The 22,039-nt window shown below is 36.0% G+C and overlaps 1 protein-coding gene across 16 annotated transcripts in view; it reads left to right on the top strand.

Moving 5' to 3' along the window:
- The window catches only part of KLHL13 (kelch like family member 13), a 176,361-nt gene extending 156,485 nt beyond the window's left edge, over positions 1-19,876 (top strand). For all 16 annotated transcript variants that reach the window (XM_058536577.1, XM_058536562.1, XM_058536569.1 and 13 more), the window contains 4 exons: positions 210-406; positions 8,799-9,594; positions 15,735-15,848; positions 18,264-19,876. In XM_058536577.1, coding sequence (XP_058392560.1) covers positions 210-406; positions 8,799-9,594; positions 15,735-15,848; positions 18,264-18,751 — 1,595 coding nt within the window. In that variant the 3' untranslated portion in view covers positions 18,752-19,876. The remainder of the gene's footprint in view (positions 1-209; positions 407-8,798; positions 9,595-15,734; positions 15,849-18,263) is intronic.
- Positions 19,877-22,039: the final 2,163 nt, after the last annotated feature.

The raw sequence follows: 22,039 nt of genomic DNA, 5'->3' as shown, positions 1-22,039 counted from the left end.
TGGAGCACTTGCATCATATACGACCTCCATTAGTATAGAGCTATTCCTTTTTAAGTCCTCTCTTTTAACTGTAAAATATGCAAAAGCATGACTCTAACACGAGTGCTTACACAGAATAAAATTTTCCTTGCATCTAGTTAGCAGCAGAAGTGAGTTTGACCTTAATTCAATTATCCACCTTCATTTAATTGAATGTCTTTTTATTTAAGGTGGAATGAAAGAACAAGATTTAATGTGCATTAAGCTTCATGGCGTGAGCAAAGTCGGTTTAAGGAAAATTATTGATTTCATTTATACTGCAAAGCTGTCTCTGAATATGGACAACCTTCAAGACACACTGGAAGCTGCCAGTTTTCTACAGATTCTGCCAGTTTTGGACTTCTGCAAAGTATTTCTCATATCTGGGGTAAGACATTTTCAAATCTTCAAATCTTTCCCTGTGGTAGACTCCGATGTCACCTGTTTACAGTAGACTGATGGATCTGGTGCATAGACATGTGAAACTTTGGCCGTTAGACAGAGGTGTCATGTAGTATGTGGTCTGGAAGCAAGTTGAGAGGGAAACCGTGCAGGTGCATTTTTACAAAACAGAGTCATTTAAGAAAAGCCTTTTGTGTAATCAACTGGCATCAGACAGTAATAGTGTTTGATAACAATATATACCTTAACCTATTTGATAAAATTAGATATTGTAATCCAGTTTTATTCGCCTTAATGATTTTATACAAACAGGCTTCTTAAATGGAATTCTGTCGAAAAATAATCTGAGCTTCTAGAAGTCTTTTAAAATAGGCTCAGTAATTTTTTTCTTCCTTTAAATATGGGAGCTAGGTCTTGAGAAAAACTAACATCTATGTGTAAACCTGTAAGGCTATAATTCTTGATTCTGTAGAAACACATCTCCCACTGAATCATTTTTAGCCTTTTTTAATAGCTAAGAGAGGGCACATACAACTGCCAATCAATGAACTACCTAGCAGTCACCTGGTTCCTGAGGACAGTGCTTTATTTTAGTTGAGACCCTTATATTTTACTTCTGAGAAATGAAATGTCATGGTTGCAGAGAAATATTGCCAAGAAAATTCCCAGAGCTTATAGAGCTTGCTTTTTGATTGAAAATCATGACAATAGTAATTTTTGATATATTTTCTAATTTATTATATTGATAGATAATATATTTTTCTATAATTGGTTTTAACTCATATCTGTTTTAATATTGATAAGTAATTGCTGTTAGGCCATTAAAAATTTGCATTTAGTAAACAGGATCCTTATCTTTAAAACCCTAAGTTCGAGAGAATGTGTCCTTAATGATTTTATTAATAAGCTACTCCTTATCTTATAAAGTCAGCCAACAGCTAATTTAACTGGAGTATAAAAAGTGTTTGTTTGTTTCTTCATTTTAAAGTACTCAGACTACTGTCACACAATTACTTATAAACTTTTAAACTAACTTCCATTTTTAAGGGTTTTATGGCAGCATGGTGTTAGAGTGTTGCTTCTTGTTGTCCTCTTCTCTATTGCGTAAGTAGCCCAAGTGAGGTTTGTTAACTTCCCATGATACTGCTTGTTGCCATTGCTGAATCTGGGTGCTCAATTTCATTTTAATTTAATCATACAACGCCCTTCCCCTCAAGGGCTATAAGCGTCTTTTCTCTAGTTTTGTGCCGTTAACATCGTATAACATCATCTCAAGGAAAAATGAATTATATTGAATGCATTTTTTAAATGTCTCAAGTCCAATAATTAATTCTGTAATAACACTTAATGCTTACATTTATAAACTGATAATATTGCTTTACACTGATCTTAGCAACACATGGTCGTCTGAGCCAAACTAGGTACAGTGTCATGATTTCTTTGGAACTAATCATTAACAGTAGACATTGTTGACCTATTCTCTAATAGCAAAGTTTAGTACTTATAACTTTAGATATTGGTTGTGATCAGTTCCTTTACCTAAAGGTAAAGGACCAAACTGGAGAAAGCACAATTTATGAACTTATAAAAGTATCTAATTGTCAAAATGATAATATTAGGAAATAATTTTGTTCTAGATAGCTCTACTTAAAGCAAGTTTATTTAAAGATGATATCACAGTAATTTTGCAATACTGACATTTTCTGTAATTAGAATGTTGGTGCCTTAACCTATTTGAAACAGATGTATGTTTTGCCCCTTTGGAAATTTCTTCGTTTTTATAAACACTTTATTGTCTTAAAGGTTATATTCTTCATTCCTAGTATGCTCTGCAGACATCTTAAAACCCATTTCTAATGGAGAAGAGGCTTGTCCCTGACAAAGCTTACCTTGTGCTATAGTTTATTCCTACCTCTCCTTAGGACTTTCTTGCCTCTGAGCTTTGAGGAAATACCTCTTAGTACCATTCTATTTACTTATTTTTCATCCTGTTTGCTTAGGATATGTCTGTGTGATTATACATTGGAAATCTTCCCTCTCGGAATCCATGATAATTTTTGAGAAAAGTTGTTAGATTATTAGTTTAAGTATTATATAATATCCAACTTTTCCTTGATCCTTCTTCCATGCATTCCATTTCTTAGTTAAATGTGCAGCCTCCCTCTGTTTCCCCTTTCCCTCTCAGCAATCAAGTGAATCAGGTAAAACAGTAGCTCTGGGTGCCTTTTCTGCTTATAAGAACTGCAAGTTTCAAGATAATATAAATATTTTTCAAAGGTAGATTTGTTTTTAGTTCTCCCACAAGCTAAGTTATTATAGATAATTTTTAAATATAACAATCTCATGATTGTGTGCTTAAACCAAACTTTTTGAGGAAAATGGGTTTATGTTTTTAATGATGTAGCGTGAGTATAGTTCACATAACCAAAACACTACTTGGGTTTGAGCTTTTAGAAAGAAAAATTGGCTTCTAATACAATTCTATTCTATTCCATTCTTAATCTTTGTGTGGATGAAGAGGAACAGTGGTACATAAAATGTGACTCGGCAAATAATTCACAAAGCATTTATATATTAGTTTTGAATGATAACTTTAAATATGATAATAAAGCCACACCTGCCTTTGGTGGGATAGAGACACCAGTTTTCTATAACAGAGCATCAGGCTCTATAAAACAGGAACCACTCCCCTCCTAACTTTGCCATCCTTTGCAGTAATATCTTTCTCTTAGAGTGGTAATTAGTATTATCTGGTGCTTTTGTTCTTGCTATGTTATTTTCTTGGTCGTTATAAAAAAGAAGATTATGAAATGAATACAAAAGGATGACAGGGAAGGATATAAAGCAGAGTAGGTAAAATTTTCTGTAAAACTAAAAACATTTACTTTCACATATCATGGAGATAATGGAAAATTACCTTTGTTTAGTTATATATGCCTATAAAAATTACATTGATTTTTGTTCTTATGACATTGCATAACTATCGCATGCTAAATACCATGCAGCCATTCCCTGATTTACGAACAGGTTGTACTTAAATTTTTTGTTTACTATTTGTTTGCTATTTGAATCTTGTAACATCCAGCATTTGCCCCACAGAATTACTGTTATAGAGGATTACAGCTAGCCCATCAAACCCAATTTAACATAAGGTTGCTGAAATAGGACAATTTGTAATTGAACTGGAAATATTACAATTTAAATATACAATTATAAAGAATAAACAAAACAGAATGAAGGTGAGCAAGAAACCGTTTTATTTTTATTATAAAAGCATATTTAATCAGAGAACGAAGATGCCATTGTGCTTTAGACTTGGTGACACTCTTCCTTTAAACTCTTTTTTTTTAAAGTTGTGTTTACTTTTTTCCTTGATAGATATATCATTGGTTCCACCTGTACAGTTATTGTCACCGACCAGGGTGGGGAGCTCACAATGAAATGTAGAGAAATTTTATTGAGGTGACCAGGGGTCATGAAGAGTTGGAGATGGTGGAAAACAAAGGAAATGCATTTGTGGGAGAGATCAAAAGGCAGAGAAAAGGGGTTCTCTCAAGGAAAAATGAAGAGAATAAGAAGTTATTGGCAAAGACAGTTACTTTTGCTATTAGGTGGTGATATGAACAACAAGCTTTGGGAACCTTCTTAATGTAGGGATTTCCTGTATAGTACATATATTTCACATTCCTTATTTAATCTAAATTGGATTTATTCATAAAAATTCACAAACATGTCCTTTTGGGTAATTCTTTTGCCTTTGAGGAAGTTCAATGCAAATTAGAGAAAAAGTTGTATAGATAATTTTACAATGAATCAAAACTATTTCCCTCCCCACCAAACCAATCTTGACTTCCTTATTGCCAAGGCTGATATTCAGCAAGTAGTACCCAGATCCTGGTTGTTTATGGTCGAGCATCTATTCTGATTAGTTGGTACCCAGACTGTGCTGGTTGTTAAATATTCTAAATATCATCCTTGCCTATAACTTGAACCACCCCATTCTTGCCCCTCTGCCATCTGGGACTCTGTAGGGGAAGAAGAGGCCCAGCCTGGACTCAAACCGATTCATCCCCCTAAAGACCATTATAATATCTAATATTGCATCCAATAAGGGAAGTGCATTCAAAGTGCAAAGGAATGAGAGAATTGCATTCCCCAAGCTGGAGACACTGTCAGTATTCACCTCAAATGGTGTTTAGAATCTGAAGAGAGACAAATACTGAGAGAGAAAGGTTTTTGTTTTTTAATCATCGCTTTGTTCTTTTTACTAAAAGATCCTTTCCCTTGTGTCCCGCGATGTTCTCACTTGTGGAAGGAGGCCTGGGAGAAGACGCCTATTATGTCCTCTGCCCCCAAAGTTGCTTGTTTGATTTTTTTTCCCCAGTCTTTTTCTGTGGACATGCTTTCGCTCTCTGCACTGGTTGTACTTGATGTCAGGCTGTCATTTTAATAAACTAGATAGTACCAAGAAGTATTTGGTACATTAAATATCTGAGGAGTCCCCCCAAATTTGCCAGCTTAGTCTTTACATTTCCCTTAAGCGTTCAAAAGCAGATACTCATTTACTTTGGTTTTTTTTCCTAAATGGAAATTTATTTATATAAGACACAGATCTTCAGCAAGATAACATCACAGATTTCTGATGAAACCTGTCATTAAAATATCCAATTATGTTAATGACAATGTTTGCTTGTGTCGGGTGTGATTTTGAACAATTTACTATAGCAGCAGTGAGTACCAAGATGTTAATGAGTTGAAAATTATGATGCTTAGAACTGCCTTTAGGATGACCATGAAAGGTTGTTTGATTATAATAGAATAATTTATGATAATTTACATCAAAGAAACTTAAATGTACACTTTATTTTAAAAAACAGTTTTGTTGGTTCTCATAAGTGGTTGAGAAATTTTGTCCTTTTTTGCTTCTCTGTCCTTTAAAACGCTAATAGCATTATTTGTATTAACTTCCATAATAACTCTTTGGAATTTTGGCCAAGTTATAGATTCAGATGAAATTAGAGTTCTTTCTACTTAGGAGTTTTGTTTTTTTCTAAATAAGCTTTAAATTCATATTTTATATTTTCAAAATGCTATGTATTCTATTATATACATAAATTGCATTGTATGTTATGTTACTGCACATATCCATTATTTAACACCATCTAGGCTAAATGTTTGGGGATCTGCTAGCTGAAGCGCTTTTTTTTGTGAGGAAGCTCAGCCCTGAGCTAACATCCATGCCAATCCTCTTTTTTTTGCTGAGGAAGACTAGCCCTGAGCTAACATCTATTGCCAATCCTCCTCCTTTTTCTCCCCAAAGCCCCAATAGATAGTTGTATGTTGTAGTTACACATCCTTCTAGTTGCTGTATGTGGGATGCGGCCTCAGCATGGCCCGACAAGCGGTGCATCGGTGCACGCCCGGGATCCAAACCCAGGCTGCCAGTAGCGGAGCGCGCGCACTTAACCGCTAAGCCACGAGGCCGGCCCCTGAAGCACTTTTAAGAGTCATGACTGAGAATGGATTGAAATGAACCATAATTGAATAATCCTGTATTTTTCCAAAAATTGTTTACCATTATTCCATCATTTTTGATCTGCTTATATTGTTACCTGTTATTCTAGACTTTGCTTCTATAATCTCTATAGTCTACAGTTAATTTTTTTAGCTTTGATTACGTGCACTTCATAAAAATTAATTTCCTACTACATATGTTTCTTATCTGAGTCTCAAATTAAAATTAATAAAGTTCTAGTAATTTGCTATGTTAATTCCATAGGTATTCTATTTTTAGTTATATCTATCATGGCATCTTTAATTTTCATATTGCTGATAATGGTAGTGTTTAACCTTTGTTACGTACCCACAGTGTGGTAGCTGTTGTACATGAGCTATAGGAAATATGTAGTCCTTCTGTCAAGAAGATGATGTCTCAGGGGGCGGCCTGGTAGCAAAGCAGTTAATTTCATGCGCTCCGTTTCAGTGGCCCCGGGTTCGCAGGTTTGGATCCCAGGCGCAGACTGACGCACTGCTTGTCAAGCCATGCTGTGGCAGTGTCCCATATAAAGTAGAGGAAGACGGGCACGGATGTTAGCCCAGGGCCAATCTTCCTCAGCAAAAAGAGGAGGATTGGCAACAAATGTTAGCTCAGGGCTAATCTTCCTCACCAAAGGAAAAAAAAAGAAGATGATGATTCAGAAGGTTATGAAATACCACTCTCTGGTGATTTTTAAGAAAAGAGTAGGCAGCTATCTGTATTGACTAGGTAGTCTGTCAAGGTCTTTTCCAGCCCTGTGCATCTATATATCTGAGTGTACTGATATATAGAAGGTATTTTCCAAATGCTCTTAAATAAAAGGTAGGTTACTTTATCCTATTATTTTAGTAATTGTTTTCTTACTGGATGAAGTTGAAGAGGGAAAAGGGGAAGAAACTAAATACCTCGATGCCATTTCTAAATTATACAGTTTGGTTTCTAATCTTTACTCTTGGCTTATTTTATATGCTATAAATTTAGATTTAAATTTGGTGACTAACAACTGATGGTATCATTTTGCTCATTTAAAGTATCCATTCTTTGTTGTTTTTATTTTTAATCATATCAATAGTGATGAGAATCTGCATACTTGGGAATTATATTTGTGTTGTCATCAACTTTTGCATATCTATACTAGCAAACATGTTCAAAAGTGAAAATTACCCTTGCTCTGGGGAAGGACTATGTCTTACCTTGGAAAGTGGATCCTTTACCCCAAATAAGAATCCCTTCCACCCAGGGTGATTTGGGCAGTTAGATATTAACTGTAACTTCATTTACACAGCTTGAAATTTTATGAGACGCCAACCTGCCCCTCCAAAAATTGGATTAAATTGTACTTTCATTAACTACATTAGAAATAAGAGGTATTGAACAGTGTTAAACTGTGTATTTCAAAAGGCCCATAATTTGTTAATTTATTTTTCCTAGTTCTTTTGTGCTACAATTTGTTTTAGATATTTTTTGTTATATATAGCTATTAATTATAATAAACATTTAAAATTTTTTGATGATTTTTGTAAAGCAAGTCAGGTGCTTAAAGAGTTCAAATTCTTCTTGGGTGATAGATCTATGAAAATAGCCTTGTGTGTGTATGCGTACTAATCTTAGAACTTTCAGTGTTATTATATCTTCACTGGGCTGTTATTTTATGCAGAGAAGTAATGATTTTTGTCTCATTTCAGCTTTTAAATAAAAGGACAATAGAAGAATTAGCCCGTTTTCTCTTAACCATCTGCCAATCTGTTAACAATACAGTTGCATCAATAAGGTTTATGTGACAAAATTAAGAAAAAACATTTGAGTCCTTTGCCCGTGACCTGTCTGTGTTTGTACACACACACACACACACACACACACACGCATGGTAGGCTTGTTTGTGTGATTTCTTCCTTGCGTAATATTTGCTGATATGATTTTCCCATTTCCACTTTTGACCAGTCGGTTATTAGAGCATTGAAAAGACTTCCTGCTGAAGAGGGGCCTCTCCATAGCTTCTCTCCTTTTCCTGGTTTCCATTTCTGGTATATTTTGCTCTGTGCTGTGGAAATTTTTCTGGGCTCATCATGACTCGAGGCAGAGCAAGAGCATGCTGAGAGTAAGAGAGTTGCTAAGGAAAACTTCATTGCAAGCCGTCATCACAGATACCAGAAACTAAACTACATGAGTAATTTGATGTAGACACACCCATTTCAACCCTCAAGAAAGAGATTCCCTTGTGTATGTTTCCAGATTAATAATGTGGAAAATAACTTCACCCTAGGAATAATTGTCCTATTAAATTATCTTCACTATAAACAATAACTTTTGAAGGAATCAAAATGAATCATAGTGATGAATGATGCCTGTTTACATGAAAGAGAAATCTAGGGATTGGGTATTAGCTTTTCTGTTAGTGGGTCTACTGGCTGAGTTACCTTTAAGAATCATGACTGAGAAGTGGATTGAGGTGAACCATAATAAAATAACCTTCTATTTATCCAAAATTCCTATCTGGCCAGAATTTTATTAGTATTTTGTGGGAGGGGGAGAGACACATTTTTGAGGAGAGAAAGGTAATTATTTTGGCCATAGTCAAGTCATAACATTGTTTCTTAGAGTAACTTGTAACTTACTGACTTTGAATGATCATTTTCTTTTAGTCACCTTTCTACTGGATTAGGTAAAGGTGGTTTGTGAATTCTCTTTAGATCATTGATGTATTTAGATAAGAATCTTTATTTGCATCTATATGGACAGTAAAAAGCATAATTTGCTCTTATTCTAGAACAGGTATTTATGTTATCTAGATGTGAATGTCATGAAAGTAGTTGTGTTTTAATTTTTTTTATTGGCTTAATAGGTCACTTTAGACAATTGTGTCGAAGTTGGGCGGATTGCCAACACCTACAATCTCACAGAAGTGGATAAATATGTTAACAGTTTCGTCTTGAAGAATTTTCCTGCATTGCTGAGTACTGGGGAGTTCTTGAAACTCCCTTTCGAACGTCTTGCCTTTGTGCTTTCCAGTAATAGCCTTAAGCACTGCACTGAACTTGAGCTCTTTAAGGCTACCTGTCGCTGGCTACGCCTGGAAGAGCCTCGGATGGACTTTGCTTCAAAATTAATGAAGAACATACGATTTCCACTGATGACACCGCAGGAGCTCATTAATTACGTGCAAACCGTGGATTTCATGAGAACTGACAATACTTGTGTGAATCTCCTTTTGGAAGCCAGCAATTACCAAATGATGCCATATATGCAGCCAGTTATGCAGTCAGACAGGACTGCCATTCGGTCTGACACCACTCATTTGGTTACACTAGGAGGAGTGCTGAGGCAGCAGCTGGTTGTCAGCAAGGAATTACGCATGTATGATGAAAAGGCCCATGAATGGAAATCGTTAGCACCCATGGATGCCCCAAGGTACCAGCATGGCATTGCCGTCATTGGAAATTTCCTCTATGTCGTTGGTGGACAGAGTAATTACGACACAAAAGGAAAAACGGCGGTCGATACAGTCTTCAGATTTGATCCTCGATACAATAAATGGATGCAAGTTGCATCTTTAAATGAAAAGCGCACCTTCTTCCACCTAAGTGCCCTCAAAGGATATCTGTATGCAGTTGGTGGGCGAAATGCAGCTGGTGAACTGCGTAAGTGTGTACATTTATATTAAGCATAGAGACTAATTTCTTTACCCCGAAATTCTTGTTAAATCATAAAGTAAGCAGTTCTGTAAAGTTAAAGACAAAAAAATGTAGCTACGGTTTCATTTTAAACTGTTTTCTTAGAAAATATCAGAGACAAACTGTATGCCTTATCCAGGCATATATTGTTGGCTAGGGTACAAATTATATCTTATAAATACATCAGTATGTTGCAGAATATTTTATTTGTGCAGTATATATGGTTTTCATCTTGAAGGTTCAACTACAAAGTTTGTTCTGCTAATTTAAATTCTAATAGAATCGTGGACAGAAGTTTGGCATATTTCCTCATTTTCCATTTTTAAAAGCCCACATGATATTTTACTGAACAAGTTAAAATCCTTCCTTACAGAGCAGTGACTTTTATTGTTTCTTCTTTTACATAATCTGTTACCTACCAGAGGCCACACAGTAAGATAATTTTCTTTATCAATTAAATGTGCAAAGTTCTATATTATCCAAAATTTATTTACTGTAAGTATTATGATCTGTGACTACAGTCATGTGCCGAGTAATGACATTTCTGTCAATGATGGACCACGTATACAATGGTGGTCCCATAAGATTAGTACCATATAGCCTAGGTGTAGTAGGTGTAATAAGCCATACTGTCTAGGTTTGTGTGAGTACTGTAGGGGAGGAAGAACTTTTCCTTCACCCTTCTAGGTTCTTCTGGCTGCTCTAAAAATTAAATTGACATGAGACAGATTAACAGGAGAAAAATGAACAAAAGTTTAATAACATGTATATGTGGGAGAAACCCAGGAAAACTGAGTAACTCGCCAAGATGGCCAAACCCCTTACCTTAAATACCATCCTCAGCTAAAGGCAAAAGAAGATGTTGGGGGTGGGGAGAGTCAGGGACTTCAAAGGGAAGGAAGGCAATTCACAGGTAGGTGAAAAGGATCGAACATTTGGAAAACAAGTGTTTGGCCACACAGAAACAGAAGAACACAGAGGGGAGCCCAACAAACAGGCTTTTCTAGGTTCCTCCCTGTCTACCACCTACTTCATGTTATGCTAGGGGGAGAGCTTGCTTCCTGAGACAGGTTTTTTAATCTGAATTCTTTTAGATGGTTAAGGGGAAGGTAACCAGAAAAACTTTCTGAGTCTTTTGTTTTTTAAAAATAGTCAGCCTAAAATAATCCTCATGTTAAAGAGACACATGTTGGTGTGGCAAATTCTGTTCCCCTTCAGTACACTCTATGATGTTCACACAATGACAAAATTGCCTAACAACACATTTCTCAGAATGTATCCCCATCATTAAGCACTGTATGACTGTGTTAGTTTTAATAATCGTTCTCTCTTGGTGAACTACCAAACAGTTTTCTTCTCTGTAAACTGATCAGGTAAACTTTACCTGATGGTCACTTTTTGTCCTCTTAATCTAAGATTGGTCACAAGTACAGTTAACATAGCAATATTTTGGCTACATAAATTAACACCAGAATGTATACTTCTGTTATTTCAGATAAAATTGGAATAAGAGAGCTATCCAAAAAGGAAGTCAGGAAGACCTCATTTTATATTGTGCTATATATCTGTTATTACGATCATGGTTTGGCCTTTTATTCACCCCTCTTCTTTTATTCTCTGTTATAAACAGAATCATTGTGGTTGACCAGTATTCCAGGTTTCATAATGCTGAGGAAGTTTAAAATATTGGCATTGGCTTTGGATAAATTCAGAGTAATTATCAGAATCTTTTTTTTCATTATCCTAAGAAATAAAAGGTAATTTAACGGATTTGAGAATAAGCTGTTTATTGGAGACAAAAAGAACTGCCCTCAGCTTTTATACTATATTGGAAGCTTTTTTAAAAAATCATGTGATTGGCTTATTAAGTGTGCTCCAAGAGAGTTTTGATTCCAGGAGAGCCTTTAGGCCAAGAAGAGTCATTACATAAAACCAAGAAGCAAGAGGCTTCTTTTTTTCTGACCCGCCTCACCCGCTTTGAGTTCCTTCAATTTTATACCCAAGTGGGAATAAGAAGTAGACTGTCTCCTCTTGTCACATTCTGTATTATTGAGGTAACCAAACCTGATGTAACCTGCCCTGATTACCTCCCAAAAGAATAATATCAATGAGTTCTTCTGAATTCTATTCATTATTGTTTCTCTTTGTATAAATAAAAAAAGTTTATGTGTCGGTTGCCCTTTACAATTTTCTTGGGCCCATTATTTTTGCAGAATAGCAGATTTTGGTTCTAAAGAAACTCTCACTTATATTTCTGAATGTTCCAGCCAGAAGCTGGGTTTTTAACATTTCTCCTGCCCCACAAACATTTTTTTATGGACCCCCCCCCTCCACACACACACACACACACACACGCAGACGAACATCTGTTGTAATAATTTAACATTCCCATCTTGACTGATTACATTAACTATGGTAGGAATTGGTGGCAGGAAAAAGGGGACTGATGGGAGAGTCATTTAACAGTTTAACAGGCTCATCAGTACCAGTACATCATTTATTCTTCATACACACAATAACCATGGCCTGTATATAATTATGAGAAGAAAACAGTGGCAGCATTCGCAAGGCATTTTAGATCATTTTAATGCATTTGGCCTTTTAAAATCCTTTCATGGAGTGTATGGACCTACGTCCATAGCACATCAAAAAGATACTACTAATGTGTGTGTGAGCCTGGCTTACTGTTGAAATATAATTCCTTAGAAACGCTGCTCTCCTTTGTCACAAGTACAATGGGAAACTAGGGGAAGCTTAGAGTAGCTGTCACTTAAGTGCAAAAGGAGTCAGTTATTTCTGGTCTCTTTCAAAATTATGTCATATAAGAAATCGATCTTCCATTGAGGTTTTGTATATTGAAGAGAAATATGACAGCTCAGATATCTCTCACTTCAGTTAAATATTAATAAGTCAAGCTTTCAAATAATGAAATAACTTATAGAAAACATGTTAGGTTTTTTCCAAATAAATGTACAATAAAATTACTGACATTTATCAAATGCCTCCATATTCCTTAATGGATTTGACGTTTTCCTCATTAAGCAACATATCACCAGCTGGCACTCTGGGATTCTAGAGACCATCCCCCCTCTGTGGGACCCATCATTGTCCAAGTGGTTTTCTTCAGGCCTGATCTCTTTCCTAATCTCAAAGAACAAGGAAGTTCCCCATCATCCCTTGGGACCAATTCTGGACTCCAGTGGAATCACCTGAGAAAATAAGAATACCCTGATGACATATGTGAAATAACCAACCTAAGTGTAATTATTAAATTGGACAGGGTCTCGAATTTAAATACCAAGCCACCGACTACTAAAGGTGATTCTGTAGAATAGGGGTCAGCAAACTTCTATAAAGGGCCAGAAAGTAAATATTTTCAGCTTTACAGGCCATAGGATCTCTGTCACAACTAATCAACTCTGCTGTTGTATTCCAAAAGCAACTATAGACAGTTTACAAACAAATGGGTGAGGCTGTGTTCCAATAAAGCTTTATATATGAACACTGAAATTTTAATTTCATATGTCACAAGATATTCTTTCTTTGATGTTTTTTCCAACTCTTTAAAAATGTAAAAACCATTCATATTTTTATCTTGTGGGACATACAAAAGCAGGCAGTGTCCTGGATTTGGCTTACAGGCTGTAGTTTTCCTGACTGCTGTTCTAGATTTTCCCAGTCACTTCATTACCATTCCCACCTCTCATAGACTATGATGGAACCACTGCTTTGTGGCTCTAACTCCTTGCCTTGCATCATCCCTTGCCCCTCCCCCCATCAAGATTGTTGGCACTGACCTATATCTTGCTGCCTTGTAAATATGGAGAATAGAAATAAGGGCATGTAAATACACTTTTTAATTAGATGTAGCCTATTTTAAGACTAAATACTATTGATTATACTAATAACATCAGCAATTCTGCATGACAAAGTCTAAAGGTTGACAATAAAGATTAAAATAATGGGAAAAGCTAAAAGAGATGCATTATTTATCTGGAAGAAGACAAGTTAGGGATGATAAACTATTACATAGTTATTATGTTATTCGTGGTTAATAGCCATCTTACACTGGGGGCTCCTGTATGAGCAAGTATAGATGGATTCTTATCACCTCTATTAGGAAAAAGTGCAGTTAACTCACTGACAGAAGAACAGCAGTGTCTTTCTACATGGGAAAATTTTAATAATCATAAAGAGTGAATAACTGTTCAACTTCTATCGCTGCTATAAAAAGAATAAATGGAAACTGCATCAGAACAGATTGAATTAGACATAAGGAAAGAGTGTTACACTCTAGAAATTTCAAAGTTTAAGGCAGAGTTCTTCATTAAGAAAAGCATAGAACTATAGTAGAACCTGTCATTGACACCAAATAGATGGAAAAGATGATCTCCGGATGTCTTTTAAAACCCTTTTACCGATAGGATGTGTGATTAGACTACTTGCTTTTATCAGATAAAATCCTACCATTAATGACTTTGCTGATGCCAAGTAGCAGTCAATATACCAGATCCTCTGTAAGTGTAGAGAGAGAATAATGTACATTCAGTAGGATTTTACTTGTCACTTAAAAGGTGAAAGTCATGCTAAAGGCAAATGGAAATGCACATCAAAGAAAACATCCAGTGACTGGAAATAGTCAAAAACAGTATTGGAGCATGTGGCAATTTTAGCTTGTCATTAATTGTGGAAATAGCCCTTATTTTGGGAAAAGATTTTGCGGGATCTTGCTACTTGACGGAAGGGTTTAGAAGAAATAGAGTTGGTTAGGGTCCAAGTCTGAAGCAATGAAAAAAACTAATAAGAGAGCAGATCAAACTGAGAATAGTAAAAACTTTTAAAATAAGACTAAAAGTTCAAAGCTAGAGTAAGTGGAAAAGGAAATGAGTAAAAGGATATGAGAAGTGGTATAATATAGGTGTTGTTAGAGGAGAAGTAAGTACTTCACATAGTGAATTTGATGACGTGAAATTATTGAATAGAGTAGAAAATCTCTCTCTCTAGTTTTGCCTGTTCTCACGTTATTTTTTTAAGAGGGAATCTTGTTCAAAGGATGATTTATCAGTTAAGATTGCATTTGGCTGCAAGTAGCAAAACCTTATTCCAGTGGCTTGATCAAATAGCCCCACTCAGTAGGCTTCAGCTTTCATTTCATTGCCTAGAACTACATCATGTGGTCACCTCCAGCTTCAGGGGCACCGGCCAATTTGAATTTTATTTTGAATTTGGCACAGTGCTTCCTTGAGCAGTGTTGTAGTTCTGTTAGTAGGAAAGAAGCAGGGTTAGAGGAGACAAGAAATTGGGTTAACAGCTGGCAGTGTCTGCAATAAATAGTATAAACTTTTCAAGTCCATCTAGACTTTGTGCTTTTGGCCAGAGTCCCCATAACAGCCCTATTTCTCTCTGTCTTTTAAAAAAGAATCACATTTTCTATCTGTCTGGACTGTCGTTTTATTCTTGAGATGTAACAAGATACTAGAAGAAAGGAAATCTCAGCAATTTCTGCAGTGACAGAAACGTGTTAGATTATTATATTAAGTATGTAGTCTACTGTAACATGTATTAATGGTTCATATTGTTAATATAATCTCAACAATTAATATGAGATCCCCAAAGAATATCTGATACCTATACAGGCATACCTCTGAGGTATTACGAGTTCAGTTCCAGATCACCACAATAAAACAAATATCGCAATACAGCGAGTTGTATGAATTTTTTGATTTCCCGCTGCATATAAAAGTTATGTTTACACTATACCACAGTCTGTTAAGTGTGCAATAGCATTATGTCTGAAAAAACAATGTAATACCTTAACTTAAAAATACTTTATTGCTAAAACATGCTAACTATCATCTGAACCTTCAACAAGTCATAATCGTTTTGCTGGTAGAGGGTCTTGTAAAAAACACAATATCTGAAAAAGAAAAAAACAATATCTGCAGAGCACAATAAAGCAAAGCACAATAAAATGACGTATGCTTGTAATAAATAAGTTTTGGTTATTTGGATATTATTATTTTTCCATCTAAGAGGACAAATAATTGCTACATTTGAAATTGTAAATCATTTTCTTTTCTATTCTTTCTTTTTTTTAATAACAACAGCTACAGTAGAATGTTACAATCCAAGAACAAATGAGTGGACCTATGTTGCCAAAATGAGTGAGCCCCACTATGGCCACGCTGGAACTGTGTATGGAGGAGTAATGTATATTTCAGGTAAACAATTCTAATGCAAATGCAGTTAATATAACACATAAACTTTTAACTACGTCGCCATATTTCCATATAATGTTAATAAAAATAATCCAGAAAAATGGATAATCAAGATATAATTTATGTTGATTTTAGAAGATACAGTGTGTGTGTACATTTGCATATGAATGCCTTTGGTATTCTATAAGTTCATAAGACTAGCAGCAAACCAATCCTGCTGTAAATACATAACTTAGAAGAAATTGGAAAGCGTTCAGCTTCTCTGTCTTGCCTTTCAGTCCCCATACTCTGTACTCTAATAAACTCTGTACTCTAATAACCACCATTCATATTTTCTATAGCAATATTTAATTCATTTTTATTAAAAATTTAGCTAGATTCTATGAGGAAATATATCATTATATAACATATAAGCTCTACTGTGCATAAAACTTGCTTTTGATATACATATAATGCATAATAATGTCCATTCTCTCATTTAGTGCAACCTGTAATATGTGTTTCCTTTTTCCTTAGCATTATAATGAGATTCTACTATAGTGTTCATTGCATGAATAATTCTGTGCTGATTACCTATATTTTGGCCACATGCACATGTATTTTTCTAATAAACAATTCTGAAACAGCTACAGTTTGCTCACAGTGTCCCAATAACAACTTTCATTCTCGAACCATTGGTGTTCAAATCATCCTTCTATAGAATTTAAAAAGGAGCCTTATTTTAATGTAATATTCATCTCTGGTCTTGAAATTTTACTTTGTTAGGCAGGTTCTTATCATTTGGCGCTGACACAGTCTACCTTTGACAGTTTTTCCCCTTTTGAGGGCCTGCCAGTGCTAGGCCAGCAGTTAGATTGTTAGAGAACAAAGGCGTTAAGGTGATGTTTGTTGTCTGAGTCTCTGGACACTGCCTTATCAAGTCTGTAATCAAGAAGGATCAGTGAACGGCATGTAGTGTGTGATTCACAGGTTTCTAGTGTTAAATTTATGAGCAACTACGGGACGTCTTACATTGAAAGAGCCATCCAGGAAATCATATGCTCCACTAATCAATGATTTACACTGTCTACTATTTGATGTGTATAGCTGCCATGCCATTACAATGAGAGCTCCAATCCTCTGGGAAAAAAAATGACATCCGAATTATTCTAGTGGTGCTTTGGCATAACTAGCATATATTGCACAAATGACCTTCCCAATCAAGAGTAGGATGGAAACCATAGCTGATTTTCAAACCAAAGCACACTGTTTTGCTTTCTGGGCATCTGTAAAGTACAGGAAAAAATACTAAAAAGCAGGAAAAAAACAGTGATTGCCACCTGGCCACCAGATAGTAGAGCTTTGCATGATATGGCTGAAAATTAGTTCTCTCCCTAATCTGCAGAACATATAGGCTGATACTTTTGCTGTCGAGACTGATTTATATGTGTTGTAAGAGTACACTTTGTAGATGATATAGACTCAATAGACCCGCAACAAATTGCTGCACATATGAAATTCCATATATGTTCAGCATTCTAATTCTTTAACTTTTTAAATGTCCATGCTGATAGCAGATGACATTACCCTCCCTCACCCCACCCGTCAAAAACTCTACAAAAACAAACTGTTCTGAATATTCTTATATATTTTGTTGTACATTTGCACAACACTTTCAACTTTTTCAAAGCATTTTGGTTTCACTTCCTAGTCACAATCCTAATGAGATAACTAGAGTAGATATTCTTATTTGGCAAGTGAGGAAATGGGCACCTAGCATTTAAAGTGCCCTAGCCTGGTGCTCAGCACCCAGAGGGTGCCTGCAGTATGAGAGAATGATGCTTTGTAGTTGAGATTTACTCTAGACCCAACCCTAAACAAAGTCAAAATATATTTTCTTTTTTTTTTTGGTGAGGAAGATTAGCCCTGAGCTAACATCCATTGCCAATCCTCCTCTATTTGCTGAGGAAGATTGGCTCTGGGCTAACATCTGTGCCCATCCTCCTCTACTTTTTTTACATGGGACACTGCCACAGCATGGCTTGACAAGCGGTGCGTCGGTTCATGCCCGGGATCCAAACCTGTGAACCCTGGGCCGCCAAAGTGGAGCACACGAACTTAACTGCTATGCCACTGGACCGGCCCCCAAAATATATTTTCATTTAACAAAGCCTCTTATATCCCAAGGGTCTCTGTTTGAGAAAGTTATTGCAATAATATATGCTAGATTTTTGTTCTTTAAGATGAAAATGTTATTTTCTCTACTTCTAATCCAGTGAAAGTACTTCTAGAAGGCAGGCATTTATAAGAACACCATTGATATGCTATAAAATGTCATAATATGTGACTACAAGTTAATTATCTATGACAAAGAGCCTTTTATTTACTTTTACATTTTTATAATCTGTTTACCTCATGCCTATTATTTTCGTTCTTTAGGAGGAATTACTCATGACACTTTCCAAAAGGAGCTCATGTGCTTTGACCCTGATACTGACAAATGGATCCAGAAGGCGCCGATGACCACTGTCAGAGGTCTGCACTGCATGTGTACAGTGGGAGAAAGGCTCTATGTCATTGGCGGCAATCACTTCAGAGGAACCAGTGACTATGATGATGTGCTAAGCTGTGAATACTACTCGCCTATCCTTGACCAGTGGACCCCAATTGCTGCCATGTTACGAGGGCAGAGTGATGTTGGTGTCGCTGTCTTTGAAAATAAAATCTACGTGGTTGGTGGGTATTCCTGGAATAATCGTTGTATGGTAGAGATAGTGCAGAAATATGATCCAGATAAAGATGAATGGCATAAGGTTTTTGATCTCCCAGAATCCCTTGGTGGCATCCGAGCTTGCACACTTACGGTTTTTCCACCTGAAGAAACCACACCGTCACCTTCTAGAGAGTCCCCTCTTTCTGCACCTTAAGATCATCCCTACACTAAGATACTGTAGTCCCACCTTTGCAATGTGTCATGGATTCTCTTCTTTTGCCCCCCTTAAGTAGTGTATGTTAGGATTAGCCTCCAGTAATTGATACAGATATTGGAAAAAAGATGAATTGATGTTATTTGTGCTGTTTGTTTGGCTTAGAGTGTTTATAAAGTGGTAACAAAACCATCCTGGAAATGTATCCCATAGAAGCTGATGTTTAACTTGCAAAAAAAAAAAAACCAACCAAGACATTGTCTATAAACTGTTTCTTCAGTACTTTTTTATGCCTTGTATTGGGTGTAAGGTATTTGTCATCTTACGTTTGAAAGCCCAATAAACCAAGTTGAAGGTGGATTATAGTAAATGTACAACTGTGCTAACTAGGCTTCAAAGTAAACAGTTTTCCTTTCATCTTTGACTGTAAGATGTCAAAGGGAGGCAGCCTGCTCCAACAGGAAACTATCGACACAAGGTTGCCAACTCGCATGAGCTACCTCCCTCTTTTCATAAAGTCTTTTTGACGTAGCTGTCAACCCACCTGTCTGTGTGGGTGCATTGAGAACATAGAAAGTTTCTTAGACACACAGGAGAAATAATAACTGAAATTCACCAATATTGATTTAAAAAAACAGCATGACTCCTCTACTTATAAACAAGAGTTTGGGGTTTTTAAAGTGTGTATAAAGACGTACACACACATACATATATCAAATAGAAAATTTTAAAAATTGAGTGGCACGTCAAATAGATGTGAAAAGTTTTTTAAAATTTTCTTCCAAAAAGCAGCTTCTATTAAAATGGGAATTCAGTATGCACATATTGAATGCACATATGTGGAATCATACTGAATTTAGGTGGGTAAGGGCTAGAAATTTTGAGCAACTAAATTTGTCACTTGACCAAATTTTACCTCCCAAACTGTAATCTAGACCTTCTCCTTTGCTGTTGAGGTGACTTACATATTATATGTATTCTGTGTACTCTCAGTTCATAAGGTTATTTAGCACAAAGTATAGCAGCTTCACCTGGCAAGCTGCTTTTGCTCAGTGAATTCAACTTCCATGTTTTATCTTTTTTTGTTCAATAAAAAAACATTTAATGTCATTTTGGCCTGAGGTATCCCACTGTTGTCTGATTTGACTTCCTTTTATTAAATATCTTTTTTTTTTTTTTTTGGTGTGGCATGATACAAGTGATCAGAACTCAGAGTACTGAACAGCTTGGATTAATGAATATTAATGACTTTCACTCAAGGAAAAAAAGAATTTGACCAGGTCTAACCTCATTGGTCAAAACTCATTGCTTGGTTGTCTTTGAGGAGTTAGTTCCTGGAAGATGCTAATTGGCCCCTCTTCATCCCCACAGAAGAGCTGCCAGATATGTCTAAGCCATAAGAGCAGTTCAATTTCTGACGTCAGTTTCCCTATCTTCAAGAAGATTCGTCTTGCCTAATGAGAAGGGATTGTGTAAAATGACCTAAGAGATTTGTTCTTGACCTAAGATTATAAAGGAAAAATGTTTTTATAAAAGAGTATTTCATAATTATGTTAAGGCCATATGCATGATCTTTCCTCCTGTATCTGCAAATGACCGGATTAAATCTGAACCAAAATGTTGAGCTATTCCAAAACAACTAGCATGTCACCGTATTTCTTCGCCGGTGGGTAACTGGCAGTACACGTCACTACCTATGTCTTGAATTAAACATAATGAAGAAAACAATTTTTCCATCAGTGGTACTTTTGAATGTTGGGAGAAGCCTGGTATGAATTTGAAAGACCCCCTTTGGCAAGATTATTCTTAAGTTAGAGCAATTAGTCAAGTGATTTAAGTTCTCTGCTTATAGGCAGAGCAGATTTAGCCATTTGCACATAGTTAACACCTGCCTAAAAATGGGAGTGTGTACAGGGCAGACTAATGGTCCTACCACAGTCCACTGTGGGTGTTCTTGGTCAGGCGACTCTCCTCCAAGCAAACAGTTCTTTCCATCTTGTGGCCTCTTCCCTCTCTTAGGTCCTCAGAGTCCTCTCCATTCTGTCAGCAGAAGAAAAATGGAGCATTGCAGGTGTGAGGGCTATAGGGATCATGCTTGAAAGAGGCATACATCACTTCTACCCACATTCTACTGGCCAGAAGTCAGTCCTGTGGGCACGTATAAACACCAAGGGGCCTGGAAAATATCAGGTAGCTGTGTGCCTAGGAAGAAGAGGAAATAGGGTTGGTGATGCGTTAGCAGTTTACCACAGGGAGTAACACCAGGCATACACAGTTCTGTTTGACAGCTTACCTTTCCTGCATCCATGCCATATCTTATTTAGAATAGCAATTAATGTCACACAAGTGTTATTATTAAACAATTCCAACAGCTGGTGAATTATTACACATTTTCCTTCACAATGAATTAACTATTTGTCTTTATAAAAAATATCTACCAGGCATTGGTCGGTGTTACAAGCATTCTCACATTTGCCTTTCTTAGGTTCATGATCTACTTTACAAAGGAGTTATAGAAAACGTTAAGTCTCAAAAGGTTCATAATGTTCCTTCCTGAAGAGGTTGGTAGGATGGGAAAGATGAAGAAAAAAGTCTACTTTGACTATTTCTAGAATTATAAGAAATTCATCTGATAAGATTTTGCCCTGAAAAGTGAAATTATGACCTGAAACTGTTTCCTTTCTAATATTACTTTAGGAACTTTTAAAAATATATAAGTATGTGTTGTTTCTTTGGGAGTTGCTAAAATAGTTCCTTCACATTAGCCCCTGAGAGAGTGCGCCACAGGGCAATTAAGTAGCGTTTTATTTAATTAGTTCGAGCATGTGAACTTTTTTTTTTCCATTTCAAGGGCTTTTGTATGTTTTCGCCCCAAGAACAGTAAGCAGACTTTCTTTTGTGAAAAGTTGGTTCTGCCTCCAATTTTATTCTTGGCTCTTGTGCCTAAACCTCAGGTCTAGTTGTTTCCACATCAGATAGCTCTTGGAGTATGCAAGAAAGAAAGGAAACGTGAAGCAAGTTCACAAGGATTAAGGGAATTTTATTTTAAATTGGTCAAATAATGCAGTATTTAAAAAATCTTTTGGTAATTATAAAAAAGCAAAATATAGAAAAATTGGAAAATACCAGAAAGAAGAAAAATCATCTCCCCTCATATCGATAACTGTTGCTAAATATGAGTATATTGTTCTTACACAATTATTTAAAATCAGTATAAATAATTTTGTATATACCATATAAAGTATTTTTTCATATCTCAATACATCATTTTCTGATACAAAATACATT

Source organism: Diceros bicornis, chromosome X, assembly GCF_020826845.1.
Source record: "Diceros bicornis minor isolate mBicDic1 chromosome X, mDicBic1.mat.cur, whole genome shotgun sequence".
NCBI classification, from domain to species: domain Eukaryota; kingdom Metazoa; phylum Chordata; class Mammalia; order Perissodactyla; family Rhinocerotidae; genus Diceros; species Diceros bicornis.
The sequence above is the reverse complement of the archived record's forward strand: the minus strand, read 5'-3'. Positions and strand labels throughout refer to the sequence as shown.